The sequence below is a fragment of the Anopheles moucheti genome, chromosome 2 (assembly GCF_943734755.1).
Source record: "Anopheles moucheti chromosome 2, idAnoMoucSN_F20_07, whole genome shotgun sequence".
NCBI classification, from domain to species: Eukaryota; Metazoa; Arthropoda; class Insecta; order Diptera; family Culicidae; genus Anopheles; species Anopheles moucheti.
The window spans coordinates 50435530-50453538 of record NC_069140.1 but is presented as its reverse complement, the minus strand read 5'-3'; the positions used below and the strand labels follow the sequence as shown (position 1 = coordinate 50453538).

General features: G+C 47.1%; 1 protein-coding gene and 1 long non-coding RNA gene across 2 annotated transcripts in view; both read right to left on the bottom strand.

Moving 5' to 3' along the window:
* Window positions 1-2109: 2109 nt before the first annotated feature.
* LOC128309395 (extracellular serine/threonine protein CG31145) lies at window positions 2110-7277 on the bottom strand. The gene has a single exon (XM_053045769.1). The coding sequence runs from the start codon at window positions 6617-6619 to the stop codon at window positions 4985-4987; it is 1635 nt and encodes a 544-aa protein (XP_052901729.1). The 5' UTR covers window positions 6620-7277; the 3' UTR covers window positions 2110-4984.
* Window positions 7278-7339: 62 nt separating this feature from the next.
* Window positions 7340-18009, bottom strand: part of LOC128297762 (uncharacterized) — a 31568-nt gene continuing 20898 nt past the window's right edge. The window contains exon 3 of the long non-coding RNA XR_008287247.1: window positions 7340-8452. This is a non-coding gene — a long non-coding RNA (uncharacterized LOC128297762). The remainder of the gene's footprint in view (window positions 8453-18009) is intronic.

The window sequence follows — 18009 nt, the reverse complement described above, 5'->3', positions numbered from 1 at the left end:
GGCAGCATTGTGCTCGAGTTAATCAGAAATTAGTCTTACGGCACATGACTTTCACCAAAAAAAAAAGGTTGTCCTATTTACATGCTACTAATCCAAAATTATAAAACAGAAGAAACCCAGAAAACGGCCCAAATTGTTAACCTAAAACATCAGCACTAAAACAGGAATAAAGCAGGATATCGCAACAGGTTGGTTCGGTGCAGAGTTGAGGTGGAAAACAAATTGAAGCTCACACCATTATTTAGCGCAAAAAATCCGTTATCTGCGGTTACTGGTGACTTGAGTGACAAAAATGTAAATACGATGATTAGCACCCTGTCACCGAGGCAGCAAATGATAGAACACCACATAACTGGGCCACCACTTTAAAAACTCTTCTGCCAGGTTACGAAATTTTGCTCCAACTTTGTTGTAGATGGCAGCAGTTGCGGTAAACTCCCCCGGCGCCCATGGCACTCCGACGAAGCAATAGTTGAGATTTATTTGCTTGGTTGAATTCTTTGTTAAATGCAGCAAACAGTAACACAGTCAGCATTTTAGCAGGCCAGTGAGTGGCGCAGGTTAGGGTGTGTACTTGTTCCAACGAATTGTGCACCGTGTCACCGACAAAACGAAGCGGGAGCGGAAAAACCAACACGACCCACTGACGGGCAGTTGATAAAATGAGACTGTTAATGAAACTTTTCCCACTTTGTTCGCGTTGGTACGGTGCATTGTCAGTCGTTGCAGGTAAAACCACCGGCCAGCACTCCGATAAGTCTCAGAGAGCAGTGCGATTAGAGCTTCATAATTGTCATACTGAGCAGCATGTTCAGGGGCACGATGAAATCCACAGCAAAACAGAACGAAACGCATGTCTTAAATTAAAGCAAAAATTACCACGCGTAAACTATGCGTCCCTGGGTGGGACGGAATCGAGTAACGCACGAAACGGCACGTTCTGTAACGCTGGTGTTATGATTCACTCCGCCATACAGGTGTATGCCATTGAAACTGCACAAACAAACCATCCTTGGGTGAGGTGAATTGTGGATGTCAACACAAAAAAGAATGGAAAACACATTCTCAGCTGATCGCATGGCAGGGAAAGGGTTTTCCATCTCATCCTCTTGTAGTGCAGAAAGCACGGAAAACAGCTATTTCAAACATTCCAAACCTCTACAGCAAAGTTCAGTCAACCCAAGCAGGGGTAGAAGCAGGGGAAATATGACTCCAACATATTAGCAACTCAGATCGTTTCACACCCATGACCGTTCACGTCATTACATGGGCGATAATTGACTAAACTTAATTTTCGGATACAACATGGCCATCGGATCTACGCGCTTCCTCGCATGTATTTGACTGTCAAATTTCATAGTTTATTCGTTTACGTTCAGGTTTTCCCTTCCGGTAGTAATATATTTTATATCATTAGTTCATAATCGATACCACAGCTGATCAGTTGTTTACTTATGTTACCTCTGGTTAGTTGCTTATTAGCACACCTCATTCAACCCCAATCGGTCGGTTTACTTTTCGTTTTCTCATTCTTTTGTTGTTTCAATATGTCTTAGCTAAACAGTAACAAACAGACTTTTATCGGTTTTCTTTTCAATTATAGTTATTTTTTCCAGCGCGTAATTCGCGTATCATCTTTCTAATGTGTTGCATGTTTTTAAATGTTTTGTTTTGTTCCTACTATTTAGTACAATAATCACGATTACCCTGTCGCAGGATGATCGTAAAGACGATGGTAATATGGAGATGATGCCTGGGGGTGAGATAATTTGCTTCCTTTGTTTATTTCTTTTTCCATTTACGAATGCGAAGGAAGTTTTTTTTCCTTTTATAGCCTTTTTTGCTTATTTGCTTTTGACACGATGATTTTAACAGTGAAATATTGCTCCATTCGCAATGTGTTTCGATAGCAGGTGCAGGTGGCTAGGGCTGCATGTAAACTTGCAGATAACAAAAAATAAAAAAAACACTCACATACACACACTACTTTTTTCGCTGCAATATCTCACGCACTAGTGTATCTCAACATAACGAGTAACGATTTGAGGGAATAACAGACAAGAAACGTACAATAGCAATTCCATACTTATACGGATAGGAACGAACAGGTAGTATACATCCGAATAAAAAAAAGGGATTTGTGAATGTATTGGAGTTTTGTTTTTTTTTTTAGTTTTTTTTTCTTTTTACAAAATGTACAATTATACTCCACGCACTTCATCGCATCCCGCAAAGGGAGGAATGATTGCTCGCTAATCTAAATGATCACTTTTGCTTGGTTTTGCACAAGAACAACAACCCTAACGGGAGCGTTCATAACAGACGATCCGTCCCTGTAACGCATTGGTTGCTACGATCATATGCTCTGATCGGCTCTGGCGAAACTTCCCCCTCCCCCTTCCCTTTTCTTAGCCATCCATTCATCCGCGCAGTAGGAGGATGAGGAGTAAATTGGCAGTCGGCTGAAGAGGCCACGTAGGGGAAGAACAGTAAAGAACATCAAACTTAATAATGGTGAGAAAAACATATCGTCGAGCTATCGATACCCTTTTTTCGATAGCTAACCGTATTCTGTTAGGCGGTTTTTGTTTTGGGTTATTTTTTCCTTGTTGCTGCTTTTTTTTTCCCTTCGGCGGACACATTCATATTTGCAAACGATATTTGCGATACACCCGGCACTGGGTCCCGTAATGTGGCGATTCTGACAACGAAGGGGTGAGATTTTAATTAGTTTTTGGCATGGTTTTATTTCCTACGCTTCATTTCGAACCGATCGAACGAATCATCATCAAACTCCGGGATGGGGGTTAAAGTTTGCCCACGCAATTTGGCGATATGTTAAAAGGGGGAAAGAAAAGCTATGCTTTTTGATTGTTTTCCTTTTGGAAGACAAAACAATCGAGGGAACGAAATGACTGCATCTTGCACACATATTCGCCTATTTGATCTCTCTTATCGTGTAATATTTTGCATTATATTTCCATTATCATAATCGTTATGTATACTGTATAGCTATTCTCACCATCATGGTTGGTTGTTTTTGTGGTATTTATAACGTATGTTTGTTTTTGCGTATGTACTTTGTTTATACACTTCAATGCGTTTCACTTCTGTTCCACTTGCCAGTTGAAGCTGCTCGATGCGCGCAATGGTTCGTTTCGGGCAATACTAACACACCGCGGATTTACATCTCTCTTGACGCAACTTAAAACGTGTGAGGGCTGATCTCTTTGAACGTAACACATGGAACAAGAAACATACATCACAATCGCTTCATGGTTGCTCCTTTTATATTCGCGTTGCAGACCTACCTATCAGGCACAGCGCGCCCAGCGTTGTGAACCTTGTGTCTTGTGGGTCTGTTTTTATAGTCGTCTATCGAAATGGTGCTTCCTGCTATCTATGTGTGTGTGTGTATGGGTTACTATTATCTTATATTTGGATATTGGTAGCTGTTATCTGTTCTTGTTTAAATTTCCTGACTCAAACTGAGTGGTCGTTATGGTGGTTGCTTCCAGTGTTGCGCTCCATAAATTTGTTTTGTTTTGCTCTTGCTACATTTCATAAATATCCTTGTATGTTGTTTTCCTTCTTTTAAATCTATTTACTGGCCTCTGGCGAACAATTTTGCAATTGCAACATGTCCGCAATTCAAAACGTATGGCGTTGAGAAACGACGAGGAAAAAAAAACATCAACTTAACAACAGTAAAGTGTCTTGCAGGGCGGGTTTGGGTCTTTGCTAAGCAGGCAAATCCTGTCATTCATGTCTATTACAGTATTTTACAACACAATTCAACGTAACGCAGGCAACGGGAATAGAATCAAAACATTACAACTGAACGAAAACAATCATACCACACGAGGTGTCTGCTCGTTCGATGGAAACATTGGCTGTACTTCCCACCCAGCCATCCACGTGTGTACAGTGTATATAGTGTTATAAAACTTTGGCCTCAAAGCTTCACCCAAAGGCGCTGGAAATGTTCCACCGTCTGGGGTGAAGGACGTACTTTTAACTATTGTGCTAACAATGGTTTACTATCTCCGTATGCTCTAACTTCCTAACAGGACCGGGATGCTTTACCGGCGGCTAGTGTGAACTGCTGGGATTAACAGCTGAAGTTGAAAACTTAACTACAAATGTTGGCTCACCGTGAGCAGCTTAAACGGTCATATTGTGAGTTGTGGTTGGGAAATTATACGTTACTAATTCTTCGTTATTTGTCGTGTGCCGGTTAGGCTTTTCTTACGCTGTTCACGATACGCACATTTTTGTCCGTTTTATTATTATAATAATTATTATTTTACAACCAATTTTACTGCTGTAACTCATTCTCATCGACCCATTCAGGGATGGTGTGTGTGTGTGTGTGTGTTTGTTACTAATTTAGTACACTTTCGCTAGTTGAGTTATGCTTCGTAAGCGTACCCGGGGTTCTTATGAGTCTAAAAAAAGCACTCTTCCTCTTCCGTTTGCTATTTCCATTCTATCAGTACCGATTGCATTCTTCGTTTATTTTCGTTTGACACACCGCTAGGAACCTAGGCCGATGGGCATATTCGTAGTGTAGCCCCGTTTTGTTTCATGTTTACACGCGCGCACATTCACATCTCACATTCGAACGCACACATCACACAGCGTCACATCCTTGTATAGAAAACAAATTTGCCTACCCCTTATTGCTTAACGCCTAACAGTGTTTCCCTCCCAGTTAGTCTTCAATCACACGACTACTACACGGTCTGACTATCAATTAAACTATGTACAGAGTACGGCTTCGATCGAAGCGCGTCGAGGAGCCTGGTGGCAAAGCACCGTGCTGCTGCTGCTGTTGGTGATAGTGGTGGTGGTGGTGATGGTGATGGTGATGCTGAAGCTGATCTGCGGAACCATCTGCCGCCATCGAGTACCGATTAACGGCGTGGAGTCGCGCATGTCGCTCCTGCAGGTCAGTCCGTCGCCGGTATGCCGCCGCCAGTCGCTAGGAACGATAAAACCCATTCCGCGCCACTGGATCCTTCTCACCGAGCGCGTTGTTGGGAACGTCGGGAATGCCGTCGTCCTCTTCCGACGACTTCCGGATGCAGTCACGCACAGCCTGCAGCACGATCGCAACCCGTCGGTCTAGCGCCTCCAGGTGTGGCTCCCACAGGACCGGTGCGATCGGATCGATGGCCATCGATTCGCGCATCGCCTCCGACAGGGATTTCGGACCGTTGTGGTAGCGCAGCAGCGTCTCCAGCGTGGACGCCCGGATCAAGCAGCACTGCAGCACTGGCGCTAGGATGGACAGCTCGTCCTGGAACGGTTTGCCGAAACCGCGCCCATGGTCAAGGTGGATCGGGAACGTGTCGTTGCCGAAGATTTTGAACGTTTCGTAATGGTGCCGGTCCATGTTGCCGGTGAGAAAATCGAACACGGACATGTCCATCAGGTCGAGCAACCGGCGACCCTCGTCGTACGGTGGAATGTCGCGCACCATCGTGCAGTAGTCGGAGTCGGTTTCCCACTGTGCCTTCCGGCGCTTGTGGTACGACCGGCGCCACGGATGCCGCCACACCTTGCGCTGCGTGTCGTCCTGCGTTGGCAGGAACGCGGCAAACGAACCCTCGAGCGTGTCCGGATTGCCGCAGATCGCGTGCGACGTATCGCAGTAGTACGAACACTTGCCGTGGAAGCATAGATTGCTGGACGGCGACACGAAGAACGTCTTCAGCAGCACCTCATCGCCCACCTGGTAGATTTCGGTGGTGATGTTCAGGATGCGCCCGGTCACCGGCATCGCCCGCCGGAAGCCAAGCAGCCGGTCAAGATGGAAGGCCGCAATCTCGGCCGTGTGTCGCTCGTAATCGGTGAAGTAAAAGTGATTCGGCAGGGTTTGCTGCTCGCGCGGAAACCGCATCGGCTTGAACAGTGCGTGCACATCGTGCGGGTAGTCGATGATCAGCTTCAGCTGTGTGCCACCCTCCTTTTGTACCACGTGCTGGATGGGCAACCGGATCATGTCGTCGATGACCGCATTCACGAGCGTATCGTCCCGGCTGTACAGTTCGCGCTTGGAGATGCGCAACTGGAACCGCTCCAGGTTGGACGCGTTCGGGTTGGGCCGCAGGTCCAACAGTTCGCCCAGCGTTGGATTAGCTTCATCCTCGTCCAACGGTTCGTCCGCGTACGATTCCTCGCGCACGATAATGCGCTCGAAGGGTTGCGGCGCCCGGTGTTTGCTGGCGCGCGGTGCCACCACCAGCGCGGTTAGGTCCTTGAAGCGGTCGTGCGGTGGTGGCGCAGCGGTCGTCGACGCCGACTTGCCGGGATAGCCCGGACCGGAGGTGTCGGTGTGGCCGCGCTGTTGTGCCTGCGCGTTCGTCGTTAGGTACTCCTTCGAACCGGACGCATTGCTTTTGGCGAGATACTTCCGGTGGAACTCGTTGTAGATGCCGCTCCGATCCTGCTGGTTCGCGTACCGGATACGTGCGTGCGACGGGATAAACTCACCCCGCGACACACCGAGATCCATCTGCAGATCGACCACCAGGAGCAGCGTGAAGAGGACGAGCAGGGCACCGAACCCGAGCGCTAGCCGCTCGCGCAGCTTCTTCGACCGGATCCAGTACATGATGGCCACGGTGATGCTACGCTTGCAGAATGCTTGAGACGCTGCCGCCGATCCGTTCGCCACGGTTACTGCTTGCCGAGTGGCAGCCACTGCAGCTTGTGTGGGGGATGCTAACTAGCTGCTGCTGCCACACCGCATTCACGGTGACCACAATGTTGCAAACGTTACTTTTAGCACCTTCTTACACCTCCTCCCCCGTCAGCGCTGCTGCGGGGTGACCTCCTATACCGCAAAAACACCTTTCTCCCGAAACCTTCCCGGAATGGTCTTGAAGTACACATGCACACACGTCCACAGCACACGGAGCACAAACTCAAAATAATAAGTAAAAACAACAAGAAAGACTCACAGAGGCACCAGAGGCCTGCCGTTTCACCCTTCACAAACGGTGCCCTTCTACCGCACGTCGTGTAACGACAAAACAAAAAAAAGGGTTCGCTTATCACTTGCCCAATTGAGTCACCTTACAACGGCCCAACGGCTAATCGTCATGAACGAGATCATCGGCACTACCGAACGCACTCAAACTTGATCTTAACTGATCGTTTCTTATCGCGATAATGGTCGGCGCGCTGATGTGAACGGACTCGGTGCCCATCAATATGTGCTGCCCTGTCGCTAACGACACCATCATCAAACGGAAGACACTGGTTGACCACCGGTCACTGCTGCTGTTGCTGCTGCTGCTACTGCTGGCGTTGCCTGTTTACACTTGGTCGCGTTATTGGATGATTTGCTTTCGCACCGGTCAGCATTTTTCGCTCAACCATCGCGATCGCGAGAGGGCCACACGAAAACACTTGCCTTCACCGTGCGGTAAAGTCACTCGTCCCTTTGCTGGCAGAACTTCAGTGCGCGAATGACTCGTACGGTGCGCAGTTAGTTCTTGGTGCGGATGTTCCGTGCAAAACCCGTTCGTGCTTGAGAATTATATTACGATGCGCACAGACTATTCGAACGCGAGAATACGAGAATCGGTGCTGCACGTTCGAAAAACAACCACAAAACACACACAGAGCGGGCGCACTAACCATGCGGGATGCTGGTGATGATGTTGAGGATGATAAGAATATGGTAGAGTTGTGCGCCGCAACGGAGCCACGTTCGCGTGATGGTGGAGTTGGCGGGATTCCACTGATTTACATAACACCACCGAGTTAAACCGTCCAACGGGGCCCACAACACAGCCGGTTCGTCGGATTGTTGGTGCTGCTACTCGCGACGCGTTTCGGCCGAAACCCGAGCCAACACTGGTGCGCTGTTCGTGTTTGCGGCGACGCATTAACTATCGCGCCGGGCCTAACCCTTCCCAGCGGCGTGACGTCCGATGACGGTGCGCTGGATATATGTGTGGTGGGCTCTCGCGCTAGGGCTCTCGTGAAGATGTACGCCGGCGGAACGTAACGCCACTCTCCGGGAGAACTGATACTGCCCCGCTTGGGGAAGTGCTTTCGATTCGCGGGCAGCACTTCGCGTGGATGCGCTCTGACGGTTGCGTTAGTTCCCGAACGTGCTGGGGGTTACGGTATCCGAATGCGAATGCTGGAGCTGATGAAGATGATGATGATGATGATGTTCGTCGGTGATGAAGAGAAGATGGTCACGGTGTGGTGGTGTGTATCGAGGTGCGGGAACAGATCCACCCAGACTGACAGCAATTCAGGTGAGCTGGTTTGTTAAAGCCGCCCCCCGGGTGACAGGTGGGACCAATGCGTAAACGTTTGGCTTCTGGGCACTTCTGGGTAGGAGCGGTCTCTTCCCCCAATATGTCTGACGGTTTCGGCGGGTTGGAGGCTTTGAGCTAATGACTCGAACACTCTAGAAGCTGGAGCTCTGGAATTAGAACGTAAGAAGAGAAGACGGTATTAAGATACGATACTTCCACCTGTAAGCATCCAATTTTAATTAGAATCTTCGATTTTTTAGAGGCTTTGGGCATATTTCGGGCTGACATTCGTCGCTATACTGCAAGCATCTGATTAAAGTTAATGTGTTTTTTTTTGTGATTGAAGTTAATGTTGTTTTTTTTCTGTGTTTTGTGCCACACATAGTTGTTAGCCTCCACATTTTTAAATCGACACATGAGATATAAGTGGTGTTTTTGCTTTACCAGCGCTGCTGTTGCTGTTGTTGTTGTTGTTTTGGGACGATACACGATAGACGTCGAACGGTGGTGGGGAAATTATGATTATAAGAACAAGGCCACACGGTGCACGCGTGCATGAGATGATCACTGCTGATCGTATCGATCGCACACAACGCAGCGCGTTTGCAGTGGAGATGCTAGCAAAAAACAAACACACACAAGATATGCATTTGGCGGATAATTACAGTTTGACCCATATATGCATATTCTCCCCCTGATTGGACAGACAATTCGCGCGCACGCAATTTAGAGCCAGGTTGCGCGAATGTGCGTACACACGCTTGTGCTGCTTTTGTTTGTTTTGTTGCGCGTGTGTAGGTTTTTTGGCCATCCGCACACATGGCTATTTATCATCGTGCCCGTGTTGCATCTGTGCGGCAAAGCATCCGTGTTTCGTTAGATTACGGTTATTCGACGGTTGCGCGCTGGAGATGGCCACCAAAAGTTCCCATTTCTTCGAGGTGATTAGATTTAATTTGCTGCACCCAATACAGTTGACCCAGTTTTGTCAGTGTTTTTGTTTTCGCAAAAGGAAACACATATCGGCGTTTCGGTACGGATCGAAAGGGTTGGAACCGACGGAAAACAAAAACTGGGCCATTCTCTAGGTTCAGTTTTGGGAATGTAAAACGGGGCGCGATGTTGGACCCGACCGCGCTAATACGAGGGGCAACCATTTCAAATCGGGAATCTTTGGGGCTTTTTGTTATGCTTTCATAAACGCTCACCAACGCAGCATGAGATGGGTAGTGGGAAGCAGACATCATTTCCCCTCCGATTAACGATCTCGAAGGATCTGCGCGATCGTGAATGTGGCTGACTGATCCACATAAATCATATTCAACGGTGCCAGTGCCAGCGGCTTCTGCTGCGCCTGTCAGTCAGTTTCGGGCCCCGCATCGGAGGGATTATGAACGTGGCCATCGGGCACGCCGGGATGTTCAAACGAGTTAACGAGCAATATATGGCCGCTGCCGATGACCCGTACCGTTTCGCATCGCACGGGTTACCGGATTCCCACCATCGCACCGCGCAACTACACAACAAAACTGTAACGGAAACAGCGCTTGGATGAGGAAATGACCGGAAATGCAAGCACAAAACGGTCCAAACAGCGATGGTTGCGAGATCGTGCCGTAAAATGGACGCATGGGGCGCGGGGCGACTGTCGCTTCCACTTTTCTGAGACTGTGTTGTGTGTTTGTAAATTGATTTTTGATAGCTTTGCTCTCGCGGCTCCAACACACTCCGCCAACGACGTGCCGGCAATTTGGTGCGTGTTGCGTTTTGTCACGTTGTAACTATTTGCTTTTATTTGGGGAGTTTTCTATTGTTCTTTTATGTTTTGTTTTGCTGTGCTGTGGCCGACACATTAGTGACCACACATAATCTGTAAAAGCCGCAAAAGCCAATGTTCACGCAGCAATTAAAGGAAACCGCACGGGCCATTCGGGATGCCCGGATGGGAAAGAAACTTTGCCAATTTAAGGTAGGACAGTATAATTTGAATAAAGCGGCAGAAAAAGCAAGCAAGCAAGCAATTATAAAGAAAACAACACCCCTCCGGCACCGGGCGGGTCTTGCTCTGATTGAGGTTTCTTGGTTCCGTGGTTATATCGATGCCCCGCTGGTTATCTCATCGATGAACAAGCATTAATCCTCACCAAAAAGGCATAGTAATTCTAGCTAACGGACCGTTTCGGAAAGCTCACCACGGGTCCAAGCGGTTAACAGCCGTTAGCCGGACAGAACCGCTAGCGCAGCGCAAGAGAAGCGAACAAAAAAAAGCCACAACTTAGTAATAAAGCCATAGGGAGAAATAAAAATTAAGCATAATAAAAGGAAAACAAGTAACATTTCTTATCCGAATGATGTACATCCGTAACCTTACAGCAAACCCCACGTACGGTTATCGCACGACGTACCGTGCATCATCGTCAAAGGTGCTTTAGGCCCCATGGACGGTAACAAAATGGATCACTTTCGGTGCGGGACATCAACGGCCGCTCCGGCACCGCTTCTGCTACCGGTTAGCGTTAATTAAACCAAAGCTCTGCTTCTCGGTGCTCTCAGCGATGTGCTCGGTTGGAAGATTTCCCTTCCGAACATCAATCCGAACAGACGAAACACTCGGTTGAGCGATAAAGATGTGAATCTTTTCTGGATCAAAGATCAGGCTGGCCAGGTTGCGCAACAGTTCCCGCCAGGTGAATGGGGAAAAAAATTAACGAGAAGTGATCGTTTCCTAACCCATCGTGACTCGGTTGCATCTTTATTGCTAGCGGTAGATAAGCGGGAGGATAACGATGGTAACGTATTCGAAATGTAACAATGCGATGTTAAGTGCAATCGAAAGCTAGAACAAACCACAAAGAGAGGTTTAGTTTCGTTAGCGCAGACGGTTAATCATTAACGGATTATGGTTTAGAAACAGAACCCCAAAAAAAAAAGCGCTTGATGCTTCTGTACGGGGTCGTACAAGCTTGGTTGGAGCGGTTACATAAACTCACGCTTGTGTTGCGGTTTTGGAAGCACTTGAAGTATGAAGCAGCACCGTATGTAGCAATGTTTATTACTCTATTCATTTAAGTTCCAGTTTGCTTAGAACTTTTCCAGGTATCTCTTGAAACAATGGCTTCTTTCACTTTATGAAAAAGCTTCAAGATGTACTAGTAAAATAGATTGAGATCTTCCAGTAATCACTCCAACTCGCTATCCAAAATTTGGTTTCCCTTGATAGATTTTCCAGTATTTACAGTATTTAATAACAAGAACTCATTGTTACACAGCAACACAAAGCCTATCAAAACCCGATTGTTCTAGCAATTCGAAACAAACGTTATAATTGCCCATGAACTCGATAAAACAGCTTTAATTACTATTGATGAACGATATCCGGATCACTCACGGAAACACGGCTCTGAGGTTGATCTCATTTCTACGGCTTGAGAAGCAAATGTTCAAACTGCATCGATCGAACGAATATTACGGGAAGGTGATAATAAATCATTACCACGTTCGATAAGCCACCCAGCAAAAAAATAGGTTTCCTTTCCATTCGTTCGCTATCTTCGCGCCGTGGTGTGGAGAGCCCATGGAGAAGACGGTAAACCTTCTAATTATTACATCCATGCGCAACGATACTCATGATGTGGGGCCTTTTTTTCCCTCCTCCCGGTAAGCTGGCACAGCGCAAACACTATTATCACAACATCGAAGGTTCTGACCAATTCGAACACCACCGCCATTCACGATTCGAGGCTCAAAATCGAGGCATGTACCGTTTGGTCCGCTTTTACTCTCCTCCACCGTTGCGGTTGTTTGAGGGATTTGTGTTTTCTGCTGCCCGAAACTAATAAAATCTGAATAAGCGTTTTTAAAAAATCGACTACAGCTCGTTTACACCATTGCAAGATGCAAAGAGCCGGCCGGCTGTTTCAATAAACAGGCGCAAGGCAGCTGTTCTGAGCCACGGTTGTAATAGCCCAATGTCGACGCAGGTTTGTGGGTTAATGGGCAGTGTTTTCATTAAAATTTCTTCGAAAGTCGATGGCACGAGTTACGCAACTGTATGATGCTTTTTTTTGAGGAGTTGGTGGATGAAACAAAACCAAAAAAAACCTGATCGTAAAACTACACCATCGGTTTCTTCCGGTGGTTAGCTAGCAGAAACTGCAGGAAATGTTGACGAATAAAAGAGATGCTTCACCTACATAGTACATTTATGGTTTATCACGTCTTTGACCTTTTCCAGCAAATGAGCTGTAAGCCAGGAAGCTCAACCGCAGCAGCAAGCAAGCGTTAGAAAGTCTTTATGGTACGGGGAATGGCAGGAAAAACCTTCAGTATGGTTAATTATTCAAATACACCATCAATATGCATGGATGGAGCAGAAATAGTACCGCTGGTCGCATATTTTCGCATAAAGAGAAAAAATGGACTCGTACAGCACAATTCTGCCCTCGCAAACACGATCGCTTCCACGAACAAAGGCTGCGAGATAGTGAAACAACGTGAAACATTTGCACAAATTACTGACCTGCTGACCAGGTCCAGTGCTCACGGCGGCCACGTGAAAGGAGACACGATCGCTGTGCGAAAAATAGCACCAATTGCATAAACGCGCCTGCAACTGACCTCGCGTTGACGCAGATCGGTGTTTGAACTCGTTCGCCGGGATCGAGTGTTTATGTTTCGCGTTTGTTTAGCTTCGATCGATAGTTTGCGCTTGATAAGCGATGCAACAGCTTTGATTTAAGACGAGCAGTGTGTGCTGTTTCACAAAACTGTTGGTGCTTTATCTCTGTTGGTGGATTGTTGCGATCAAGTAGCTTATGAAATCGTGTGCTTATGGTTCGAACAGGAAATCAAAATAATCCCACCGTTTGCTTTGCTCGTAAAAAATAAATTCGTGTTCGAAATGCTGCTACCTTCGAAAGAACTCAAGTTAAAACTCAAGGTAAGAGTCACCGAATGTTTGTTTGAAATCTTGTTCTCTCTTACCAATCTTATCTTACACGTTTTATTGCCCATTTCCATTACGAACGGTTCGAAACATCGAAACCCAGACCGCACCAGGAGCAGAGTCGCACGTACTATCAATTACCAGGTGTCTAGCAATCGCGACCCGACGAGAAGCCAGAGATTTGGCGATTAAGCCTGTAGATAAAACAGCAACGATCGGGAACTAAAATAGGTTCGAATACAACCGATTGCAGCGGTGCTGGTATTAGGCTTTCTGTGCGTACACCAAAAACGCTAATCGATCATTACAGTATGAATCATAAACGAATGACGGGCTAACCCCTTTTTTGAGCGATAAGGGTCCAACGGGAATAAAAGCGCCAAGAACAGTCAAACATTTGATAAACAAGGTTTAACAGGGGGGTAGATTCAATAATCTTTTTCTGTTGTTGTATCCTTCATCGCAAACGAACTTTTTCTTAAAAACGCATTCGTCTAACCCACCGATAGGATAGAATTAGTTATAGAATAATTATTCGCTTTCATCACTATCGTTAACACACTCATTTGCGTTTCTTTCACGTCGACAAAAAAGACGATACAAACGTCCCTTATCGATATCTTAAATGAACGGTATCATCAAGATAACAAGTGTCTGCGTTGGCTCCACGTCATAATGCTACCATTAACGTCCAAAGTGTGACACAAAATTATATCATACCATACGACAACGTTAAATGCAACACGACACGGTTGCTTGATACTGCTCGACAGTGGCTATCCATTGTGACGACTTTTATCTCGACACACACCAAGCTTTTCATCAGTTTGTTTCGCGATGAGCTACTTTACAAGCAAATGCTCAATACTGCGGCACGACAACGTTCCCCCGCCGAAAGCAACCCGGCTATAGCACAATATTTACACAGCGTGTTTTAATGAGACGAGCTACTCCACTTTTCTTTGTACTGTTTTCGATTAACCTTTGAAGCTCATGTGTTTTCATCCGTGAAGTGGGCATTGCGACTGGTAGTGTGAGCAACTGGTACCCCGAAACCCAGCAACTAGATATGCTAAAGTTTTCCACCGACTGACCTATATGCCTTTCCATTTTTTCGGGACCGAGTTCCCACTCTGGACCCGACGCGCGGCAGTGCCAGTGCAGTTGCTCTGGTTTGAAGTCCGCAAAGCGGTCCGGTCGCTAATAAATGCGACGATTGCGTAGCCGATTGCGAAGACTGGGTACCGTTTTTCCCGGGTCGCGGTGACATTCAATTATAAGCCTCACTGTTACGCTCATCCGGCCATCCTTCGCTTCGGTTCATCCCGGTCACGGCACCAGGTTACGCAGGCTATCAGGCGATGTGCAAACGTACAAATGAGCAGTTGGTAAGATTTTCCCACCCAGCAGATCTGCCGCAACGTGCACTACACACCCGTTCGGTTCCACTTTCCAGGTCAGGTCGCGGGTCTCGTTTGTGGTGAATGTTTTCCGACGTAATCGCTCGCTTAATTTGGTCCACCCCGGACTCTGTACCGTCTGCCATCCAGAGCTCCATAGCAGGTGTGTAAAGGTGGCGCTCGTGTCCATCGTTGGTACCATTATTTTTACTCTCCACCTTCCATCTTCCAATGCTCGTTGCTATGGGTGTTAATTTCCGTTCTGCTGTAGCCATTGCGTCCACTTCCTAGGGTAAGTGGTTGTGATGTTTCCAATTTTCGGCCCCATTGCTTCGTTAATCGTCTCGCGGCTCGGGGCACTTGGGGCAGCGGGTGCAACAATCATCATGGGACATCCATTACCCGCTGTCAGCTAACGTCCGACTGCGTTGTTCGAGATTCGTGAGCCACTTTCCGGGATTTCTTGACGAAGAAATCGCGGAAACCCACCCGAGAAGAAAGGGAACCAGTTTTCGTGTCATGATTTTATTTTCTCTCTGTTCAGGCTGAAGAGGGGCGGGAAAGAATCCGGCACCGGCATTCAAACGCGTGCCTAATTCTTGACCCACCCATTGAGTGCGAAAAGAAAAGTCCGCCGAGCGACACACTCGCGCACCGGCGAGGCTCATTATCGCAATCTTCATCATTGTGTCAGGCGCCGCATTCGGGTGCAATCAACATCTTTCAACGCATGCGGTTCTTCCGACGCGACGACCTCGAAATCGGAAATAGAAAAAATCGTGGGATGGCGGCCAAACCGGCCAACCGACAAACCTCGTGAGGGGGGGGGGGGGGGGGGGGGGGGTGTAACATAATGTGATCGTTCGTCGCTTTCCAACAGTTTTTCTTATGCGTATGCATGAAAAAAAGGCAAAAAAACCACGCATCCCCCACACGTGTGCGCTACGGGTGAAATGAAGATCCGATGGCGAATAGCGAATTGCTAGGTGCGAACTGATTACATTATGCTCCGAAATGTGGTCCAAAAAGCAAGAGTGATGAGGAGCGGAGCGAATGGGTGAAAAGTGGCAGACAGGAAGCGAGCGCATTTTCCGGGCCCTGTGTCTGATGCAAAGTGCGAAATTGACCCAATTATATAATTTCTTCGCTGCTATCCCGGCATTATGGGCTCGCCTTTTTAAGGTGGCCTCGAAAATGTTTTTCAAAAACTAATATGAATTAACGCCGTCAAGGCATGCCAATCGGGTCTCACCGTGGATCGTAAGACGTGATCGCGCGCGGTAATTTGTGACCTTATGTTATGCGCCGGGGAAAATAACAATACAGTAAGAAAATCCAAAACAAAACAATCAAAACACAAGACGAACGTTCGATGTAGAAAAAACGGAAGAAACCCACACCGAGACAGATGGAGGTACGGGCGCAAGGCAAGTGCTAACCAGCGTGAAGCTGGTGGCTTTTCGGAAACGATTTTTCACGAGGAAAATCGAGCGTAACACGAAATGGGAAAGAAATTTAGCTCCAACTAAAACAAAACAACACTGCACCGTGCGGCACCGCGTAGAACCGCAATATCTTCGCCCCTCGGGAAAAACCTGGAATGGCAGGGAAATTCCGGAGATTCCGCATCATGCGAAAATGGAGAAAGCGAAACCAGGGTACCCGTCGCACCGACTGTCACGCCACGCACAGAAGGGCGTCTGGAGGGTTTGGTGGTGTCTGGTGATCGTCGTTTGCGGGAAAAGCATAGCAAATGGATGCGATCGTAAATGGAAAGGCGAAAATGCGAAACGATGAGCGCGAAAAGTCGGTTACGCAGGGTGACAATGGTGCTACCGTTTGGTCTCCCGTGTGCGTTACGATCAAGAGCGCACGAATCCACGACAGAAAGTGAACCATGGTGGATGGTGGTGGAAGCGTAGAAGCGGGAAGTAAGCGAGGTGCCAAGGGAAAATTCGACGCATTGAAAAAGAAAGCCAATACGATGGATGGTTGAAACGATTGCAGACTGTTTTTCCGCCATTTAACCACCCGTGCCAAGGGCATTGTGGAAAGAAAAATGGTTAAATGCTAGTTAGCCATGAGTGGTGTATAAATTAATGGAATCCAAAGAGTGTTACACATGGTATCATTTTCATTTTATAATATTTATATACAACATTTGAATTAATAAAATTATTCAAAAAAACTTAAAGTATTTCACAACTGAGCAGAACTGTATTGGCACTTGTTAATACGTTTAATAAATGAAAAACTTGCAATATTTTATCTAAGAATTCAAAACATTATTTTTAAACATTTAAAAACCCACAAGTAAAGCTTTATTAATCCTAAAACAACGTTAACAAATTTTGCTTCAATACACAAAACATGAAAGCACTCCCACGCCATTCGATTGTTCACAAGTGGTCAAATGCCGCACACGAGCTTAGCAGATAGATTTTAGCGCACAAAAACAAAACAAAAAACCCACCCCGTCGAAAACAAATGACACTGCAAACTGTCATCATTCATGTTCGCATATTGCCTTGCGATGCATTTTTCATGCACAGCCGGCATTATTTTGCCGGCCTGTGGTGTACGGGTTTGTGGTGTGTGTTTTCTCGCTTGTACACCCTTTTCTTACCGGATTTTCCAACCTTCAACCTCCTCCCATTTCCGCTAGTCCCGCTCCTATCGATCCACCACCTTGCTACACTTGTCGTTTCCTTCGTCTAGCGTCTGTTAGACCTTATGCGTCTGTTTCACATTGCATTGTAATAGCGTGAGGTGCGAATTTGATAGCGCCCCTCGTGTTGGTGTGTGGAACGGCAGCCTGCACGGTTGCTAGAACGTACGCAGCAAAAAAAAAACGCGCGCAAGAAAAGCTTCACCGTAAAATGGAAAAGTAACAACAACAAAAAATCCACAAACCAGACCAGGCTTCATAAATCAATCAACCGCCAGCCGAACGGATTTATGGTTGCTGTCAAGGTGAAGGCCTCCGTCATCGCACTGCGAGCTGAGGCCGATCAGTTGATTCTCTACCATTTCCTTCCAATAAGGGTTCTTTTTTTGTTTCTGGTTGCCGATTGTCCCATATTCCCACTCTCACTTCGTCTGCTCGACGATCAACGTAAACAACGAGCGCCATGTTGAGCCCCGGCGCGCGGACCATCTTTTAGCGTGTGTTTTCATGTGAGTAAATCTTTTCCAGGCGCTCTAGAGCTTTCACTATCGATGCGTGGGTACTACAACTTGTACTTGCCATCGGTCCGGATGACGTGCCTGTCCGCACGCGTCTATTGTTTCACGGCGGCCCGGAGACACCCGCATCCATCACAACCGAAGGTCGGATCCGTTTGGGGTGTAACACCGCAAAACCGATAAGGCTGAAAGG